The 21,666-nt window shown below is 45.7% G+C and overlaps 1 protein-coding gene across 3 annotated transcripts in view; it reads right to left on the bottom strand.

The window, feature by feature from the left end:
* The window catches only part of LOC126260245 (very low-density lipoprotein receptor), a 615,695-nt gene extending 599,278 nt beyond the window's left edge, over positions 1 to 16,417 (bottom strand). For all 3 annotated transcript variants that reach the window (XM_049957559.1, XM_049957557.1, XM_049957558.1), the window contains exon 1: positions 16,121 to 16,417. In XM_049957559.1, coding sequence (XP_049813516.1) covers positions 16,121 to 16,247 — 127 coding nt within the window. In that variant the 5' untranslated portion in view covers positions 16,248 to 16,417. The remainder of the gene's footprint in view (positions 1 to 16,120) is intronic.
* Between the last annotated feature and the right edge of the window lie 5,249 nt (positions 16,418 to 21,666).

The raw sequence follows: 21,666 nt of genomic DNA on the forward strand, positions 1-21,666 counted from the left end.
CATTAGGTGGAATGCAATCCATAATTGGATTGATCGCTATGGCAAAAAGGGCTACGCTCAAGACGGAGCCCTGAGGCACTCCGTTCTCCTGGAGGAAGACGTCGGACAATACAGAACCCACACGTACCCTAAACGTGCGATCTGTTAAAAAGGAATCAATAAACAGGGGCAGGCGACCGCGTAGACCCCACCTGTGCATGCCCGAGGCAGGATTCGAACCTGCGACAGTAGCGGTCGCGCGGTTCGAAACTGAAGCGCCTAGAACCGCTCTGCCACATCGGCCGGCACTTTTCAGCTTCTTTACAGTACAACTTTCACTGAGGGGTATGCCATTCTGGACTCTTACCAAATCATTTTTATAGAAGGTAGTTTACTGTTCTTATCATAAGCCTTCTCCAAATCGAAGAACACGGCTACCGTTTGGCGCTTTCGCAAAAAGTTGGTCATGATGAATGTCGACAAGGTCACAAGGTGGTCAACAGCGGAGCGGCGGCGACGAAAGCCGCATTGAACATTGGTAAGTAGCCGTCGAGATTCAAGAATCCAAACTAACCGAGCGTTAACCACGCGCTCCATCACCTTACAGACACAGCTTGTAAGAGAAATGGGGCGGGAACTAGAAGGAAGGTGTCTATCCTTCCCGGGTTTGGGTATAGGAACAACGGCGGCGTCACGCCAAGGCATGGGGACTTTACCTTCGGTCCAGACACGATTGTAGGTACGAAGAAGAAAGCTTTTGCCTGCCGGAGAAAGGTGTGCCAGCATCTGAACGTGAATGGCATCTGGCCCCGGAGCAGAGGACCGGGACAGTGCAAGTGCACATTCGAGTTCCCGCATAGTAAAGGGGGCATTATAATTTTCCAGATTCAGCGAGTGGAAGGAAGGTCGCCGAGCCTCTTCTGCCTCTTTCCTGGGAAGGAAGGCAGGGTGGTAATGGGCGGAGCTTGAAACCTCCGCGAAAAAGCGGCCGAAGGCGTTGGAGACATCCACAGGATCAACAAGGACCTCAGTACCTGAAGTCAGGCCAGGTACCGAGGAGTGGGCCTTAATGCCCGACAGCCGGCGCAGCCCACCCCTGACGACAGAAGAGGGAGTAAAACTGTTAAAGGAGCTGGTGAAAGAGGCCCAACAAGCTTTTTTGCTGTCTTTGATGACTCTACGGCATTGCGCTCGGAGTCGCTTGTATCCAATACAATTCGCCAACGTAGGATGGCGGCGAAAGGTGCGTAAAGCACGTCGTCGAGCACGGATAGCGTCTCTACAAGCCTCATTCCACCAGGGGACGGAAACGCGACGTGAAGAAGAGGTAGTACGAGGAATGGAACGTTCGGCAGCATTGATGATAACAGCCGTGAGGTATTCGACCTGACTGTCACAACTGAGAAAATCGTGGTCCCGAAAGGTCGCCAGGAAGGAGTAAAGTCCCCAGTCAGCTTTCGGTATATTCCAGCTCGAAGGACGTGGGGATGGGGTGTGGTGCAGGAGACGAACGACACAGGGGAAGTGGTCGCTCGAATAGGTGTCAGAAAGGACATACCACTCGAACCGACGGGCAAGAGTGGTAGAACAGATCGAGAGGTCCAAGTGGGAGTAGGTATGAGTAGAGTCCGAGAGGAAAGTCGGGGCGCCAGTATTGAGGCAGACAAGATTGAGATGGTTGAAGACATCCGCCAAGAGGGAGCCGCTCTGACAGGATGCAGGAGAGCCCCAAAGGGGATGATGGGCATTGAAGTCGCCAAACAATAAAAACGGTGGAGGAAGCTGAACAAGCAGGTGCATCATGTCAGCCCGACTAACTGCGGATGACGATGGAGCGTAGACGGTACAAACGGAAAAAGTAAAGGCAGAAAGAGTAATACAGAAAGCTATTGCTTGAAGTGGGGTGGTCAATGGGATGGGATGGTAATAGACATCGTCCCGAACGAGCAACATGACCCCACCATGAGCTGGAATACCGTCCACAGGGGTGAGGTCAGACCGCTCCGAGGTATAGTGGGTAAAAGCAAGACGGTCAGTTGGGCGCAACTTGGTTTCCTGGAGACCAAGGACGAGCGGACAGTGCAGGCGGAGGAGCAGTTGTAATTCCTCCCGATTAGATCGAATACCTCTTATGTTCCAATTTAACAAAGCCATCGCTAGTCAGAAAAAAGTGGGAACGAAACAGGTGAAGAGCTGGTCACCTCGACGGCCGCGGAGGGCCAGGTTTCGAGCGAACAACGCTAAAACCGGCGGGAGGTGGATCCTGTTCCATCGAGTCGTCGCCAGCTGCGGCCGCTTTCCCGGGTTGCGTAGGAGGGGCAGCATAATTCGCCGACGAGAGGCCAGCTGAGCGCCTGGCAGAGCGTACGGCGAAACTGAGGACGGCCGGGAGCAGCGACACACAGATGGAGCGTCAGACGAAACGCGCCGGGGTGGAGAGGGGGATAAAGACTTCTTCTTGGAGACCTTCTGGGAAGTCCGATGAGGCACGGGGATGGTGGGCTGGACCTGAAGAAAGTCCTCACGCGCGGGGTCCGTTTTGGAACGCCGGACCTCGGAAGCCAGGGTCCGGAACGTTTCCCCGATGGACGCCTGAGAAGAGGATCGCTTCTCAGGCGCGGAGGGGGAGGAGGAAGGGTGGCCCCTGGGGCAGAGGGGGCAGGGGCCGCGAGGGAGGAGGAAGGGAGGGATTTGGGAGGCGGAGACAGACCCCGGACAGGGTGAGGAGGTGGAGGGGGGACAGGATAGGGGTGAGGATACTGTGGAAGGAGCAGACACGACTGAGGCAAACGAAGTTGTCAACGTCACGGGATGGAGGCGGTCATACTTCTTTCTGGCCTCAGACTAAGAGAGGCGATCCAAAGTTTTTAATTCTTGGATCTTCTTCTGCATCTGATACGCAGGGCAGTCTAAAGATCTAGGCGAGTGGATGCCAGGACAATTTACGCACCGAGGTGGTGGGGTGCATGTGTGTTCCTCACGAAGAGGACGTCCACAATCGCCACAAAGGGGCTCAAGCCTCACACCGTGACGACATGTGCCCAAAGCGCAAACACCAAAAGCAGCGCATAGGAGGCGGGACGTAAGGTCGCACGTCGCACCGGTAGCACATCACCTTTACCTTCTCCGGGAGAACGTCCCCCTCGAAGGCGAGGATAAAGGCCCCAGTGTCGATGCGACGGTCTTTGGGGCCGCGCTGGACTCGCCGGACGAAATGCAAGCCTCGGCGCTCCAGGTTGGCCCTGAGCTCCTCATCAGATTGCAGCAGGAGGTCCCGATGAAAAATAACTCCCTGCGTCCTATTCAGTGCCAGATGCGGGACAATGGACACTGGGATGTCCCCTAGTCGGTCACATGCCTGGAGCGCCGCCGACTGAGTGGCGGAGGTGGTCTTTATAAGAACGGACCCCGAACGCATTTTACTGAGAGCCTCGATTTCCCCGAAGATGTCCTCGATGTGCTGGACAAAGAACATGGGCTTGGAGGTGGCGAACGTCCCCCCATCGGTCCGAGAACAGACTAAATAGCGGGGGAAGTAATTCGCTCCAAGCCGGCGGGCCTGTCCTTCCTCCCAGGGAGTGGCCAAGGGGAAGGGGCAGGAGAACCAGAACCAGAGACAGTACCTTTCTTTTTAAAAGACTCGGCCGCAGAGCGACCCGATACATGTTGACGTTTCATCTGCGAAACGTCCGCCCCGATACCACCCACTCCGACCAGGGGCTCTCCCCACGGGCGCCACCCAGCCTCAGCAAGAGCCACCTGGCAGCATGACCGTTGCCGGGAGTCCTGATGCCCCAAGGAGACGGGCATCTACTCCTTGGCCGACGTGGGGAGGGTGCAGCTCAGGTATCGGCAGTACGATCCCCGTGTTGTCAGGGGGCTACAACCTAGAGGGTACATGACGACCCCACCACAACAGGCTGGCTACCGTGCTGGATTTCGGGTGCCATGGAAAGTCCATCATGATCGTAGGTGCAGATGGGGACGTACTATGGGCGTAACGTGTGCAACCCATCAGGCGTCTAGGCCCAATTTGAGGAATAGTGGGTGTGGTTACAACGCCGTTACAATGCTGAGTGCCAAGGTCTTAGTGCACTGAGGACCAGTGAGACACCACGTAAGGCGTCCTTCCCCAAAAGGCTCGTACTTCTGTAGAATTTTGAAAAATGGAGGTCAAACCCCAAGGGGGACCATCACATGGAAGGCCGAAACGGTTGAAACTCCTTTTAGTCGCCTCTTACGACAGGCAGGAATACCTCGGGCCTATTCTTACCCCGGACCCGCAGGGGGGTTCCTGTCATGTGACGCACATGCCGTCGCCAGTGTCGTATAGAATATATCAGACGTGTTTTCCTGTGGAGGAATCGGTTGACCTATGACCCTGCGATCAAATGTTTTCGGTTCCCATTGGAGAGGCACGTCCTTTCCTCTACTAATCGCACGGTTTTGCCGTGCGGTCGCAAAACACCGACACTAAACTTATTACAGTGAACAGAGACGTCAATGAACGGACATATCATAGCTTTGCGAAAATAAAGTAAAATTTTCACTCTGGCTAAGACTTGAACGAAGTACCTCTCGTTACACAGCTGCTCATGCTAACCGCAGGACCACGGCGCTCCTGAGCGCATACTATCGTTGATGTTGCCTATCTTGCGCATGGACTACTCAGTTTGTATATTTTGCTTTTTGTTCATAGTTCCACACAACTTCTTCCTATTTTCTCGATTGATCTGTGTTCAGTTTTTCAAGGCCTATTCACTGTGCCAACTTATAACTACATCTGACGGGGGTGCGATGGGGAGGTTTCCTTGTAATAGCTCATTGCGCTTGGTAAGTGGGCTTAACTCGTAAAAAAGCGCGAGTATGTCAAGATGTTTTGATGTAAATGTCTTTGAAGCTCCCAGGTAAGATGAAAACTACTTCCCTTCTTCTACAGCCATGATTCTGCCCACGATATTTTCACCTTTTTGTGCTACGATAAGAACATTTTTCATTCCGGTACACAGCTTTTACTCTACCATAATTTCGACATTAGATTGCCATAGCTTGGCGACCTATGCAGATTTTTGTTGACTGGCGACGAATCATCCGGTTTAAGTTCTTTTTATTGTCTTTCGAACCATGTCGTTTATATCGTGGCAACGGATAAAGCTTTCACAAAACAGGAAACAGGACAACCAGTAATTGCATGTATTTGTCTACCTTCGTACAGAATTTGCACCAATTCGCACAAGTTCGAAATGTAGAAGTATCGTTTCTGCACGTAAAATCCGAAAGAAGCTAGATTTTTGAAAGCGAGTTTTCAATTCTGTCTTAAGAATGAATTTTTCTATTTATTTGATTCACTCTGAACCGTTTACGAGCATTCAATTCACGTAGGAACGAATTACACGTGCTACATTTAGCTGAACTTTAAACCATCGTATCTTGACAACGGATAAAGATTGTTCGATAAAAAAAATACTTTTGACTATTTATCTATCTTTGTGCAATGTTTACCGATTCGTAAAAATTTAAAGGGGGGTGCCCTTCAGAAATCTCCCAGAAGAACGTGTTTGCATGTGTTTGCACGTGAAAGCAGAACAGTTCATAAACAAATGATGCAATTAGCCGAGTTTTAATTTCGGCCCATTTAAAATCTTTTTCAAAAGGAAGTGATCGATTCGCACAGTTTACCTGGGCGACAGTTCCGGTTAGTCGTAGAAACCTTGCTTAATATACTGTAACACAGCCACAGTAAGATTTTCGAACGATTATACGAAATGGCCGGTGGTCCGGGGTAAACCAAGAACTTTTCGTTCCATGTTCCTAGCTCAAATAGGAGCCGAACATCAAGTACCCTCCCCCTTCATACCGCGATTCTGTGCTCTGCCTTTCATACACATTTGTTACAGCGCTTCCGCGTTGTAACGATACATGGGTAGTAAATGTTTGCTGGACATTAATTCCAGATGAAAAACGCTCGAGACAGTTTAAGTTATTTAAATCGAAAGCGGAGAGAGAAAAAAAAAAAACAAGTGTCGCCGCGAAAAATTACATTCTCGAATATAGATTAGGTGTTTGTGCTACACACTGCACCTAGCTTCCTATGACAATGCGTTTGTCCTGTTGCTTTCTTTACGTATAGGGTAATTTCATTGTCAGTTAAATAGCTACCGAAATTCACTTTCAAATCGTTTGCGGAATGTCAACTATTTTCAATGTAACAATTCCTGTAATTGAGTACCAATTTTCAAGGATGGATGTATTCTTTCAATGCAGGCGATCAGTGCTCTAACATAGGGTTAGTACAATCGTAAATTAAAGATATTAATGACTTACTTCAATGAAACGAGTTCTTGCATTCACTATAGAAATCTGATACTCTTAAATCTATTTACAAATCTATTTTTGTTGGTGAAAGGCGGGAAAAAAATTACTTGTACGTCAGCCCCTCTACTTCGCTCCTTACGCTAAGCTCATGGAATAAAAAGCCCGTAATACGAAGATTTGCATTGTGCAGTTAATGAGCATTCTAGAATTACAGGTACCTGTAGTAGAAAGGGTAAGCTCACTGATAGTTTAACAGAAGGTTAGTTCTTAACATTCCCGAAGCCAATTTCTGATGAAACGCTCCTGTCTCACGATTTAGTCTCAGTATAGGAATCTGTATCTACTTACACAGGCCCCAGGCCATGGTGTAGTGCTTGATGGAGGGTGTATGGAACCAGTCTTCTAGTTTTCGTTTCCTACTCCATTCGCACCCTACCCTCTGTCAACTTTTTTTAATGCGCCTTACGCGAAGTATACGCTGGTGGTAACAACGTGGTCGGTCGGCTTTCTTCGACTACATGTTCGCGAAATTTTACCAATAACGTTTTCATGGTAACTAAGTCTTATTAATCCCAGTTAAACTTCCTGATTACTGTTGCGCTTTCTTGTTCGGTATACCGATTCTTTACTATCGTAGTAATTGGTCGTAATTCCCAGAGTATGTATCATGCTCTGTGACATGTACTACGAACACTGGAAGAATACTCTGGAACAGGTCGCACTTATCTTGTCTGCGGTTTTATTTAGAGATGCGCTGAAATTAACAAGAAAACTTCCAGGAAGTCTTTCTTCCCTAACATTGATTTTATGGAATTTTCCCATGTCATACAGCTTTTTATTACCCCCAAATATTCAATGAGACTGGCTCCAAATATTCATCACGAACTTCGTAGCAAATATTATCGGAAGCTCTCCCTTTATTATAGGCACTCTCTTACATTTAAATGCGGCTACCATTCGCTACACCAAGTGTGACGTTTATCCTAGTCTTCCTGCTTGTTTTCGAGAATAAACCATTCTTGTCGCTTAGTATATAACTATACTGACATCAGATCTACGTCTACATCATACTCCGCAAGCCACCTAATGGTGTGTGGCGGAGGGTACTTTCGGTACCACTATCTGATCCATCCAACCCTGTTCCACTCGTGAAAAGTGCATGGGAAGAATGATTGTCGGTAAGCCTCTGTATTGTCTCTAATTTCTCGAATGTTCTCCTCGTGGTCAATACGCGAGATTTATGTGGGGGGGATTTTATGTGTTGTCCGACTCCTCCTGAAAAGTGCTTTCAAGAAATTTCTATAGTAAATTTCTACGTGAGGCACAATGCCTCTCTTGTAACGTCTACCAGCGGAGCTTATTTAGCATTTTCCTAACGCTCTCTTGCCTGTTAACCGATCCCGTGAAGAAACGCGTCGCTCTTCGTTGGATCTTCTCGATGCACTCTAGTAGCCCTACCTGATAGGGATCCCATTTAGATGAACAATACTCAAGAATCTGGCGAACAAGCGCCTTATATGCCACTTCTTTAGTGGATGAGTTACATTTCCTTAAGATTCTTCTGATGAATCAGATTCTGGTATCTGCTTATCCTACTATCTGTTTTATGTGGTCATTCCACTTAAGATCGCTGTGGATAGTTACGCTTAGATATTTTACGGCAGACGCTGTCTCCAGCTATTTGTCATCAGTAGTGTAGCTGTCCAGTAGTGGATTTCTTTTCCTATGTATGCGCAATATGTTACATTTATTTACGCGCAGGGTCAACTGCCAGAATCTGCACCATTCATCAATTTTGTGCAGGTCGTTCTGCAGATTCTTACTATCTTCTGGCGTTGCTACTTTGGTATAGACAACTGCATCATCTGCGAATAGAATTAAAAAAAGAGCATCCGACGTTTTCTACTAAATCATTTATATATATTGTAAACAGCAACGGTCCTATCACACTTCCTCGTTGTACTCCGGATATTGCCTTTACATCTGTGGGTTTTGTTCCGTTAAGAGCGACGTGTTGAGTTCTGTTTGCAAGAGTGTCTTGAATCCAATCGCAAGTCTGCTCCGATACTCCGTAAGCTCGTACTTTTTCCATTAAACGGCAACACGAGACGGTGTCAAATGCCTTACTGAAAACAAGGAACACGGCATCAACCTGAGCGCCGTTGTCCACTGCGCTGTGGAGCTCATGGAGGAACAGAGCTAGCCGAGTTGCGCAGGACCTCTGTTTGCCAAATCCATGTTGATTTTTATAGAGATGTTTATTTTCCAAAAACGTCATAACTCATGAGCATAAGAAATGTTCCATAATTCTACAACAGACTGACGTCAACGATATAGGTCTGATTGTATGGATCTGTCTTACGACCTTTCTTAAAAACGGGAATGACCCGTGGTGGTTTACATTCGTTTGGTAGCTTTCGTTGCTCAAGCTATCTACGTTAAGTTATGGCTAGAAAGGGAGCAAGTTCTTTCGCACAATCTTTATAGGTAGCCTTATAGGTGTCTCATCTGGTCCTGAAGTCTTTCCACTACTAAACGATTGTAGCTGCTTTTCAATTCCGCGATCGGTTGTCTCAAAATCTGCAATTTCGAGGTTCGTACGACGATTGAGAGGAGGAGCAGTGTTACGATCTTGCAGTGAAAACTTCGGAAGAACGAATTCAGTATTTCGGCCTTCTCTCTGTTATATTCCGTTTCGGTGCCGGTGTGGTCGCTGAGAGAATGAATAGATGATATACTAAAGTTTCCCTTTGTAAGTCAAAGATTTATATATTATAAGATTTATATATTATATACATGATTATGATTATTCTTATTAACGTTTAAAACCTTTCGAAGAGACACAGGTGACGGTGAGAGTAGTAATTCAATATAAGACACATGGGAGCAGCAAATGTCGGGAGATACCGCGAAAGTGGGTGACGAATGCTGAACACGGGACGTCACCAGACGATGTACCTCGCCGCACGTGCAGCGGTTGAGCCCATCTCTCTATCCCATCTGGCCATCCTAACCCAAGTCAAGTATTCACGTTGGTGTGTTACTACATAAGTTCTGTAAAAAAAAAATAGGAAAAAAGAAAGAAACCCGAAAGAAGAATGGATTTTGGTTGGGTACAGCGAAGGCAGTAATTTTGTAACTTTTAAAACAGATCGCACTTACGAAAGGTGTTCGAAATTTGCACCATTTGCTTGGATGCAAGTACTGCATCGCTCCATCATCCCTTCATGGACGAGCTGGAAAATACATTTCGTATTGCGGTGTGACGTCACATGTTCAACACTTAACATCCACTTTTGGAGTATTCCCCGACATTTACTTCCCCATGTGTCAAATTACTTGTCTCAGGCGTAATCTTACGCCGCCACAGGCTTTTTAGATGTTACAAAGAATCACGCTGCGTGTTTAAAAATACGTATCCAAATCGCGCGCGTATTCGAAATCAACGTTTTGACTAAATATCGACGCAATCGGCAAAGAACTTCCGGAGATATACAATTTTGACAAACATTTACTGTTAAATCTTCAATTACATAGAAGTTTTCTGAAGTCCATTGCGGTTGTCCACGGACGAAACTGTAGGACTGTATGCAACAGCATCGTCAGTGAATAAACTTAAGGGCCCCACACACGCACCAACCGACGTACTTACATATTGGACGTATGTAGGCGGTTTGACCGACCGGCGAACATTCCGTGTCGGGACGTCGAGTGGGTAGGACCACCTGACATCTGATACGCCACCATTTCCTCCCAACCCCTCTCCTCCCCCACCCACAAACAAACTGTGCCGTGTGTAGCGCTGACGTGCCAGCCGCCCTAGCAAAGTTCGTCTCTCGTCACCGCACGGGGTTAAATGCTGTTCTGATACGTTGCAGGGTACAAGGCGGACAAAACTCCAAGGGCAGGGTTCGTGGAGAAATTTAAAGAGTGCAGACGTTTTTGGCATACGTAATTCGAGGAGTATAGCAATATAGAGGCAAGAAATAAAACATCTTCCGTAATGGTTTCGTATGTCATATAGAAAAAAATAAAAGTCCGTTGACCTCCTGCTTTTCTGTTAAGTTTTGTTTCCGATACTTACAGGAAAGAAATCTAAAAACCGACAGATCTACGTTTAATTGACGTTAATCGAACAACAGTCTTGTTTCATTGGTACAAGGGTTTAAAAAAATCAAGTGTGTCGAAGCCCTCTGCTATGAAGAGCAACATGTAGGATTTGTAGGTCATCATTTATGCTACATAGATAAATTAACAAAGTTTACGTGAACACCCATTTTAGTTTCATCATGATGTACCTCCTCGGTCAACTATAAATCACGTTGCATGTTTCAGGAACCATTTTAGTTGATTGTGGGAATACAACAGCACTGAATCTGAGGTAATCTTAACTCCTGCCAATGATTAGAAATTATAATGTAGGTTGTAAGTTGGCGAGAGAGGCTTCTCCTTCCAACTTATAGCCTCTCTCGTGGCTTTATTCTTAATCGTTAATAAATGGTTTGATGTTCAGCAGCGCCGAAATGCATGTTTCATCCGTTCTTAGATAATTATGAAAGTTGTCAGGTCCCAGTTGCGTAAGTAGCAGTTGTTGTTGTTGTCTTCAGTCCTGAGACTGGTTTGATGCAGCTCTCCATGCTACTCTATCTTGTGCAAGCTTCTTCATCTCCCAGTACTTACTGCAACCTACATCCTTCCGAATTTGCTTCGTGTATTCATCTCTGTCTCCCTCTGCGATTTTTACCCTCCAATGCTAAATTTGTGATCCCTTGATGCCTCAGAACATGCCCTACCAACCGGTCCCTTCTTGTCAAGTTGTGCCACAAACTCCTCTTCTCCCCAATTCTATTCAATACCTCATTAGTTATGTGATCTACCCATCGCATCTTCAACATTCTTCTGTAGCACCACATTTCGAAAGCTTCTATTCTCTTCTTGTCCAAACTATTTATCGTCCACGTTTCACTTCCATACATGGCTACACTCCATACAAATACTTTCAGAAACGACTTCCTGACAAACCTATACTCGATGTTAACAAATTTCTCTTCTTCAGAAACGCTTTCCTTTACACTGCCAGTCTACATTTTATATCCTCTCTACTTCGACCATCGTCAGTTATTTTGCTCCCCAAATAGCAAAACTCCTTTACTACTTCAAGCGTCTCATTTCCTAATCTAATTCCCTCAGCGTCACCCGACCTAATTCGACTACGTTCCATTATCCTCATTTTGCTTTTGTTGATGTTCATCTTATATCATCCTTTCAAGACACTGTCCATTCCGTTCAACTGCTCTTCCAATTCCTTTGCTGTCTGTGACAGAACGTGGTTAAATTTCTTTCCTTGCCGTTACTTTGCCCACAGGTTTCTCTCTGATTTTTTGCCTTGTTATCTCTAAAAAAGCCAAGGAAATTCACTCTTTTGTTTCTAAGTAAAACCAAGAGGGATCTCGTAGAACATAAACAATAAACTTAGGATAAACAAATGACAGCACAGCACTGTAATCGCTCAGTGCAGTCGGTCGAGACGTCTGCAGGCTGCCACGAAATTTTGTCGTTCGGGATGTAATTCGATGCGTGTGCAGCGGCCTTTAGTGTTGCAGTGGGAGCTACGGTTCCGGCTACGACCCGGAGTTTGCTAGCTGCGCCTCGGACAAGCCAGAAAGAGTACACAGCGGCCAAAGTGACCCGCGGATTGGCGTGCGTCGGCCGGGCTGCTGCGCGGACGTCAGCGGCAGCCTTGGGAGGCAGCAGATGCGCTCCCGACAGGCAGGCAGCAGCACCCACCAGAATAGCTTCGCGGTACCCGCCGTTGCTTTCGGCAGTGTGTTGGATTGGACTGCCGCGGCGCGCGCCTGACTGGAGCGGGTGACCAGGTGCGGCAGCGGTCCACCCCGGCAGTGGTCGCGCGCTGCCCGCCCTTGGGGCGCCGTGGTAAACAGGTCCAGGCGATAATTATACCACGGCTGACGCGAGAGAGGAAAGAGTGGGGCGAACGCGGTTGCGACGCACCCAGGTGCCTTTTGAGAGAGCCGCTGCGTGGCCGGCAACCAGTGTTCCCACATCCAGTTACATCTACACCGTATTGAACCATTCCCTTGCATTTTTCGTAATTTATGTACGGCATATATACACAATACGCATTAAAATACTCGTCAAAGAAATGATCATCTAAAACGTTTTATGAATTTCGTTTTCGATTTTAGTTTTGCGTCGAAGTGCGTTACGAACGGCAAACACCGTTTGAACATGGCACGAAAGTAAACATTTGGCTACGATACAGAATAGTCTTACCATTATCTTTGACATTTAAATTCGTTGCCTTGGCAAACTCTACCAAATTTTGACCTTTCGACAATCTACAACTCACACTACACTACAGATCTGTGGTACAACAACCAAGATTTAATAGCGGGGCCCAAAATCACACAAGCCAAAAATAGCATCAAAATTAATTTTACATGCAAATAGGCAAGTGACTATTTCAATTACCACGTACGCCGCATCTTTTTGGTCATTCAGTACTATTTAGACAAACACTACTTGTTCCATAATGTACTGGAGACGTTTTTGTGTCCGTACCTGACAAAACATCCAACTCTAGTTACGGCCACAACGAGTCACGTAACTGTACTTAAGGGGGGTAGGACTTCAAACGGGCCGCCTTGGAGCAGGAGAAGCACCACAGGACATTTTAAGTTCCACTGTCTATACTTTTAGAAGTAAATTCATAAAACTTTGTCAGCATGACCAGAAAGGATTCAGGATTCACATTCGTAGCAGCGGAAGTTCAAAAACAAAATAATTTTTACATGTGAAATTTCATCATTTTTTCTTACTATTGGCTGCATTTGTTGCTATAGGTACACTTTTCATAAGTAAAAGAGACTGTTCGATGAATTTTGCACAGCATACAAACCATACAAGTGTCAAAATCTAGAATGTATTTGATTTATGAAAAATGAATGAGCTGTTAAGTTTTAAACTTTTGGTTTAGGAAAAAATCAAATTTTGTAGTTAATTACCTCAATTTTTACCACAGTTTTTAATAGATTTGGAAAATTCTAGAGTTTCATACACCTGTAAGTATGGTTTGTATGCTGTGCAAAGTTCATCGAAGAATCTCTCTTACTTGTGAAGAAAAATGTACCTATAGCAACAAAAGCAGCAAACAGTAAGTGAAAAATGACGAAATTTCACGTGTAAAAAAAAATTTTGCTATGTTTTTGAACTTCCGCTGCTACGAGTGTGAATCCTGAATCCTTCCTGGTCATACTGACAAAATTTTATGAATTTATTTGTAAAAGTATACACAGTAGAAAATAAAATGTCCTGTGGTGACACTCCTGCTCCAAGTCGGCCCGTTTGACGTCCTACCCCCCTTAACTGAAAATCGCAATGTGTGTATTTTAACAAGCATCATTAACCTTCACGCAGTATTAATAGTGTTTGTATTGAATTTATGGTTACCTGCTACTGCTATACCATTTTGAAGCACCACTTCCTGGTCTCAAGGCGGCGCAATGGAAACATGTAAAATGAATAAAAAAAGCTGCTTGATGTGGAAAGTGGGGCTGCACTACCATTAGACGAAATTCGAGAGACGATAAGTCTACAGTCACTGAGACGACGTTACTTTAAAGGAAGGGGGGGGGAGGTGGGGGGGGGGGAAGGTGGGCGGGGAAGTAACTGCTTACGAGCTATATATTCTGTCCTTATGGTCAGTAGCCCTTAGGCAACAAGATCACATACCTAATAATTTACCCACCCAGAAAGGCAATCATATACAATTACCAACGTTAACAGTCGAATTCAGTCAGATGCGCTTGGACAGAAGCTATAGCTTATGTTTATCGATCTGTCGACATCGCAGTCATTAGCTCTAGCTGACGTGGAGGCTACGCAAAAGACTAACCAATAATTATGTTTGAAGAACCATCTCAGAAGCTAAAATGCAGATCAGTATCGCACGGAAAAACGACAAACTCGGTCCCATCAAACCCGGTAATAGTTACGTTAGTCTCTAGCGTTTTTTCGTAGTTTATATCGGAACTATGTTCATAGCATGCATTAAAATACGCGCGAACACATGTCCGCTATCTAAGTTTCCCGAATTTACCTTGCAGTTTCAGATTTCTTGAAAGAAAAGTCCGTTAAACATACCAAAGTGTGTTATGGGGTGAACATAAGGACATACACTACAGGCCAATATGTTACCATAACTTTTGACATTCAATCACAACCTATCGCCTCCAAACATAACCTAGCTCTCAGGCTACAATGCAGATCACTGGCATCACAAATAACATTTCACGGGGCGGAACCCAATTCCAGTGTCTTAATTAGTACAAAAACTCAAATCCGCTCTACAGGCTTATGATGCAAACAATGCTTTAAATTATCTGCATCTGAAAGAGTATGTATGTTGATATATTGTTTTGGTCCATACACGCGAAAACCTTTCAACATTAGCGTGTCATTCACTGAAAATGCTACTTTTATGGCCTAATGGATGGAAAATAACCTCTACTTCAGTACGTCCAATGCTCCGTCGATTTCTGAATAATTCACATGTTTGGTCACTGCTTTGTCCTGGAATCTGTTCGTTATTAGGCGCCTTTGCCTTTCTACAGCGCTTCGTGTGCCGATACGGATATGATGCCGGGACGTAGGGAATACTGATTGTACGTCGAACCATCGGACCCCCATGAAACTGGGTGGATGAATTTGGGCCTGAAAAATACACGAGAAGCCCATTTTGCAAGCTAACCAACGTTTCCAATTTATTTGCTTTAACTATGTACAGGTAACACGCAAGCATCGGAATTTCTCATCTAATCACGTGGACCACATCGATCCGACAGCAGTACACTCCAGATGATGCACTACGTTAACACTTCGACGCAGGGTTTTTTTCCGTTTCTGAACACCCACATAGGCTTGCAAACACCCGCTAACATATCGCCCCTAGCCCCTTTCCCTCCAAACTTTTGCAGCGAAGAAAATTTTTTTCCGGTCGCGTCAAAAGCAAAGCAAAACTTGACAATCATCTACACTATCAGGAAAACGCCCTAGAAACGACAACACGCCGGCTCGTTGTGGGAACCATTGTGCCGTGGATAACAAGCGACCTCGTGATTAAAACCTGTCTCCCTTCGGCTGTACAGCGCTCATTAGTTACAGTTTCAGCAAAAACGCTGTTGGCCAATTAAGATCTCTGGCCTGAATCCAAATCGAAAAAAAACGGAAAAAATCAACATCGGCACAAAACTTTAATGGCTAGATTACAAACAGCAAGGTAGCATGACATACTTTATTATCATGTTTGATGTATCTCCTTTGTATACGTTCAATATTGCAAAGTTTGAAGTAAATGCTGCTACGTAAATGTTACGTCTTGCGCAATATAAACCAACTTGTAAGACAGTTAAGGTTCATTTAGAAAAGTCAGACAGTTTTCTAATGTATGATTCAAAGTACCGTGTTTATTAAATCTGAAGACTCGTACGGATACGTTTCTGTCAACCGTAACGTAAATCAAAGTATGACTGGCAGCTGGCAGTTAATAAAGTCATTTCATTGACTTCGGAACAGTTTTCGTTGCTGCTTTCTCATTAGAACTTTGTTAAAACTAAGATTTACCAACTGACTAAGCAGGTCATTCATCCTTTATCTATAAAATTAAAGCCAGTGGAAATTAGAAATTGTTTTGTCAGTCCTCTGACAAAAGCTTAAAGCCATAACCGTTGTTAGCGCATACAGAGTGGACAGGAAGCGTGTAGTGAGATGCAGACGACGCACACTGAACACAAAATACACTACTCACTGTCATCGAGGGCGAGCAGACTGCCGGTCGCAGCACCTCCAGGCACCAACGTGGCCGCAAACAGGCTGAGTATCACTAAACACCACGGTGTTAAGGACAGCGGCGACCGCAGGTACACGAAGGCCATGCCAAGATCAACAACAGTAGGGTTACTAGTGGTGCCGTTGCAGTCAAGACTCCTGCTAGTGTTGCGAGTAACGGCTACAGATGCGGAACGGAAGCTATACACAAACGACTCCTTCGGCGGCACGAGCCTGACTGGGCGAGACAGCCGTGGCCAAGGTGTGCGCGCGCAGCTGATCGTTGCAAGGCCGCCACTGGCCCGGTGGGCGGTGGAGGGGAGGGTGCGGACGCTGGCGCCGCCTCGCGGGGGCTCCGCGAACCTCCCTACCTTGCGCGGGAGGTACTCCTAAACCGCAGCCTGCCGAAGGGGGAAGTTGGGCTGAATTTCACATCTCATAGTGCAGACTGTGATACACGAAAATCAGTACAGTAGAAATTGAGGCGAGAAGCACGGGACTCCATCGTTTCCGTCTTCTCAAGTTTTTCTTCACCGTACGCTTATTAAAAGGCGCGAATCCAAGGGGTTGGGTCGAGGTACGGTGGTGGGGGAGGGGATGCTCAATGGGGTTATGACGCTCCCCAGCCACTTAAAAAAATAACAGCCGATATATATGCAGGGTGTTTCAAAATTACACCGACAAACTTCGAGGGGACGTAGCAGACGTATTCAGGAACAAAATGAGAATAGGAACCCGTGACTGGACACGTCATCCAAATACGCTACAGAGCGTCGAAATTATAGCGCCGGAGCGTGAGTATCCAGGTATGCACAAGGTGATTGGGTGGTGATGCTACAAACTGTCAGGGATGACGGTGAAGGATAAATATATCAGTTTCTTGAGTCAAGGCATCCTGGTCCGGGAACGAACAAGTCGAAAGGTCATCATCAGCATCATCATCTTCATTTAAGACTGATTATGCCTTCCAGCGTTCAGTCTGGAGCATAGCCCCCTTATAAAATTCCTCCATGATCCCCTATTCAGTGCTAACATTGGTGCCTCTTCTGATGTTAAACCTATTACTTCAAAATCATTCTTAACCGAATCCAGGTACCTTATCCTTGGTCTACCCCGACTCCTCCTACCCTCTACTGCTGAACCAATGGAGTCTCTTGGGTAACCTTGCTTCTCCCATGCGTGTAACATGACCCCACCATCTAAGCCTGTTCGCCCTGACTGCTACATCTATAGAGTTCATTCCCAGTTTTTCTTTGATTTCCTCATTGTGGACACCCTCCTGCAATTGTTCCCATCTACTAGTACCTGCAATCATCCTAGCTACTTTCATATCCGTAACCTCAACCTTGTTGATAAGGTAACCTGAATCAACCCAGCTTTCGCTTCCATACAACAAAGTTGGTCGAAAGATTGAACGGTGCACAGATAACTTAGTCTTGGTACTGACTTCCTTCTTGCAGAAGAGAGTAGATCGTAGCTGAGCGCTCAGTGCATTAGCTTTGCTACACCTCGCTTCCAGTTCTTTCACTATGTTGCCATCCTGTGAGAATATGCATCCTAAGTACTTGAAACCGTCCACCTGTTCTAACTTTGTTCCTCCTATTTGGCACTCAATCCGTTTATATCTCTTTCCCACTGACATTACTTTCGTTTTGGAGATGCTAATCTTCATACCATAGTCCTTACATTTCTGATCTAGCTCTGAAATATTACTTTTCAAACTTTCAATCGAATCTGCCATCACAACTAAGTCATCCGCATATGCAAGACTGCTTATTTTGTGTTCACATATCTTAATCTCACCCAGCCAGTCTATTGTTTTCAACATATGATCCATAATTAATATGAACAACAGTGGAGACAGGTTGCAGCCTTCTCTTACCCCTGAAACTACTCTGAAGGTACAATCCAAAATTATTTTGATACCTCTGACAGTGGAATACATGTACCGTTACTGTTGTTGCTCGCACTCTAGGGCAGGCAACTTTGAGAGGTGGTAGTATGTACAGAAACGAGCAAATATACAAGCTGTCATAAACACATCAAAAAAAGTTTTGCATCACCTCGGTTCCAAGACTTCCGGAACCTGTCCAGAAAACTGGAATAGAGATCAACATAAATATCATTTCCGCCTTTTTTATTCCTCTTGAAAACGACACATTGCACGTTGTACTACCATACAGCGAGACCTTTAGACGTGGTGGTCCAGATTGCTGTACATACCGGTACCTCTAATACCCAGTAGCACGTCTTCTTGCATTGATGCCTGCCTTTATTTGTTGTGGCATACTATCCGCAAGTTCATCAGGGCACTGTTGGTCCAGATTGTCCCACTCGTCAACGGCGATTCGGCGTAGACCCCTCAGAGTGGTTGGTGGGTCCGTAAACAGTCCTTTTGAATCTATCCTAGGAATGTTCGATAGGGTTCATGTCTGGAGAACATGCTGGCCACTCTAATCGAGCGATGTCGTCATTCACAAGATGTGCACGATGGGGTTGCGAATTGAAGATGAATGCCTCGCCAACATGCTGCCATTATGGTTGCACTATCGGTCGGAAGATGACATTCACGTATCGTACAGCCGTTACAGCGCCTTCCATGACCACCAGCGGCGTACGTCGGCCCCATATAATGCCACCCAAAACAGCAGGGACCCTCTACCTTGTGTACTCGCTGGAAAGTGTGTCTAAGGCGTTCAGCCTGACCGGGTTACCTCCAAACACGTCTCCGACGATTGTCTGGTTTAAGGCGTAAGCGACACTCATCGGTGAAGAGAACGTTATGCCAGTCCTGAGCGGTCCATTCGGCATGTTGCTGGGCTCATCTGTACCGCGCTGCATAGTGTCGTGGTTGCAAAGATGGACTTCGCCATGGACTTCGGGAGTAAAGTTGCGCATCATGCAGCCTATTGCGCACAGTTTGAGTCGTAACACGACAAGATTATTCAACATGGTGGCGTTGCTGTCAAGGTTCCTCCGAGCCATAATCCGTAGATTCTTAGGTAGCGGTCGTCCACTACAGTAGTAACCCTTGGGTGGCCTGAGCGAGGCATGCCATCGACATTTCCTGCCTCTCTGTATTTCCTCCATATCTGAACAACAACACTTTGGTTCACTCTAGAGATGGGTAGTTCGCGAACGAACGGGTGCAAAGGAACGGTTCACCAAGATGAACGAAAGGACCGAGGAACGAATTCCAAGGAACGATCGGTTCATAGTTCACTTCGGTCGCGGCGGTCTACTTATAGTTCCCGGGAACGAGGAACGATCGGTTCATAGTTCACGTCGGTCGCGGCGGTCTACTTCCCGGGAACGAGGAATGATCGGTTCATAGTTCACTAGTTCACTTCGGTCGCGGCGGTCACTTCGGCAGTTCTCGTTCCAGCCTCGGTCGCGTGCTTGTCTCAGTCTCGGTCTCCCTCGGCCGCATTCGTCGTTCTTCGCATGACCACCTGTCTCAGTTCCACTGCCGACTGCTCCTAGTTAGTTCAGTATCCAGTTGTTCGTTTCGTTCACTGCGCTCGCCCATTTTACATGTGTTCCAAACTGTTTTTGCACTTGGGTCTGGCTATTCAGTGTCCACGACCGGTAATCAAAAAGTATTTTATAGTCACGTAAATTACATAAAAATTAGTTTGTATGTAATAGGTACGTCTTTTCAGGTAACAAAAGGGCATATCAGCTCACTTCATTATATCGATGAACAGCAGAATACATACTTATAACAAGGCAAGTTTTTTTTTGTTATTCATATATTTTTTGGTTTCATCGACTTGATTTAGCAACTAACTTTCAATAATTTGCTTAGCTTTCAGTGTAAGGAAAGTCATATAAAACAATTTTGGTGTATCTTTCATATACAAAACATTACATTTAGGAAGGCTCTAATTATTTTTATGTTTGGTTGTTTCCAATTTGCATTACCTGCCAGTTTGGTGTCTTCGAAAAAAAAAAAAAAAAAAAGTGGGTTGTGGGTCATTTTGGCTCAGTAGGAGAAGCGGTGCCTCTCCATTTGAGAAGACAGATTGCCATAAAATCGTATTTACTTATTATCTCAAAAACATTTGTTCAAAAAATGGTTCAAATGGCTCTGAGCACTATGGGACTCAACTGCTGTGGTCATCAGTCCCCTAGAACTTAGAACTACTTAAACCTAACTAACCTAAGGACATCACACACATCCATGCCCGAGGCAGGATTCGAACCTGCGACCGCAGCAGTCGCACGGTTCCGGACTGCGCGCCTAGAACCGCGAGACCACCGCGGCCGGCCAAACATTTGTTCAGAAGGAGCTTTCATACCAAAAACGTTATTACTGCGAACTTAATTATTATTATTATTGCTGCATTAACTTTAATAATGCAACATGAAAACCTAATTTTTACTAAGCGCGTGACGCAACTATGATCAGAAAACGACATTTTATTTTATGCTTCCATAAAGTGTACTTCGCCTACGAACTTAGAGACAACGTGTATATAGGGTGTAAAAGATTATTGTTTACAACGTAGCATAGCTATGTAGTGGAAGTCTAAACGAAGAATTTTATACAAGAAACTTGTGCTCTATTAAGTTGGGAAACAGCCACCAACAGGTTTACAAGATTACATGTGCTATAGCCCATGAGTGTCGCGTGAGATTTTCATGTTCCTTTCTCCAGCTCTCTATACATCGACATCGATTACTTCGCCATTGTTGCTTGCATTAGCTTGTTATTTCTTCACTGTCTAATTATTACATGTTTGTCTGTTTGTTATATCTGCTCGTAACGGGCAACACATCGTCCGTAATTGGCGAGCAGTCTGTACTCGGGGCCGGTTTTCCGTGCGCCACCCTATATTATTTCCCTGCGATCAGCCACATAACGCTACAGTTGGCTAAACGAGAGGTTCTGCAGAGTCACAGAAATTACTTTTAAAAGTGTGTAAGAATTCCGTAATGAATAAAAACTCTATACTCCAGGGGGGAGGCAAGTGCCTCCTCTTGGTGCCCGCCATCCTTCAATCACCTACACTACTAGTTTTCAGTTTTTCATAGGAACCATATACCAAACACAAATGAACGGTGAACGAGTAAAAATGAACGGTTCCCAAAAAATAACGATCAGAAGTGAACTAGTTCCCAATGATGAACGAGTTTGCCAATCTCTAGTTCACTCCGAGACGCCTGGACACTTCCCTTGTTGAGAGCCCTTCCTGGCACAAAGTAGCAATGCGGACGCGATCGAACCGCGGTACTGACCGTCTAGGCATGGTTGAACTGCAGGAACTGCAGACAACATGAGCCGTGTACCTCCTTCCTGGTGGAATGACTGGAACTGATCGGCTATGGGCCCCTCCCCGCCGCCCCCCCCCCCTTCTTGTGTAATAGGCGCTGCTCGTGCATGGTTGTTTACTTCTTTGGACGTGTTTAGTGACATGTTTGGTCAAAGGGACTGTGTCTGTGATACAGTACTCACAGTCAACGTCTAACTTCAGAAGTTCTGGGAACCGAGATGATGCAAAACTTTTTTTTATGCGTGTATAT

This window comes from Schistocerca nitens, chromosome 5 (assembly GCF_023898315.1).
Source record: "Schistocerca nitens isolate TAMUIC-IGC-003100 chromosome 5, iqSchNite1.1, whole genome shotgun sequence".
Taxonomy (NCBI): domain Eukaryota; kingdom Metazoa; phylum Arthropoda; class Insecta; order Orthoptera; family Acrididae; genus Schistocerca; species Schistocerca nitens.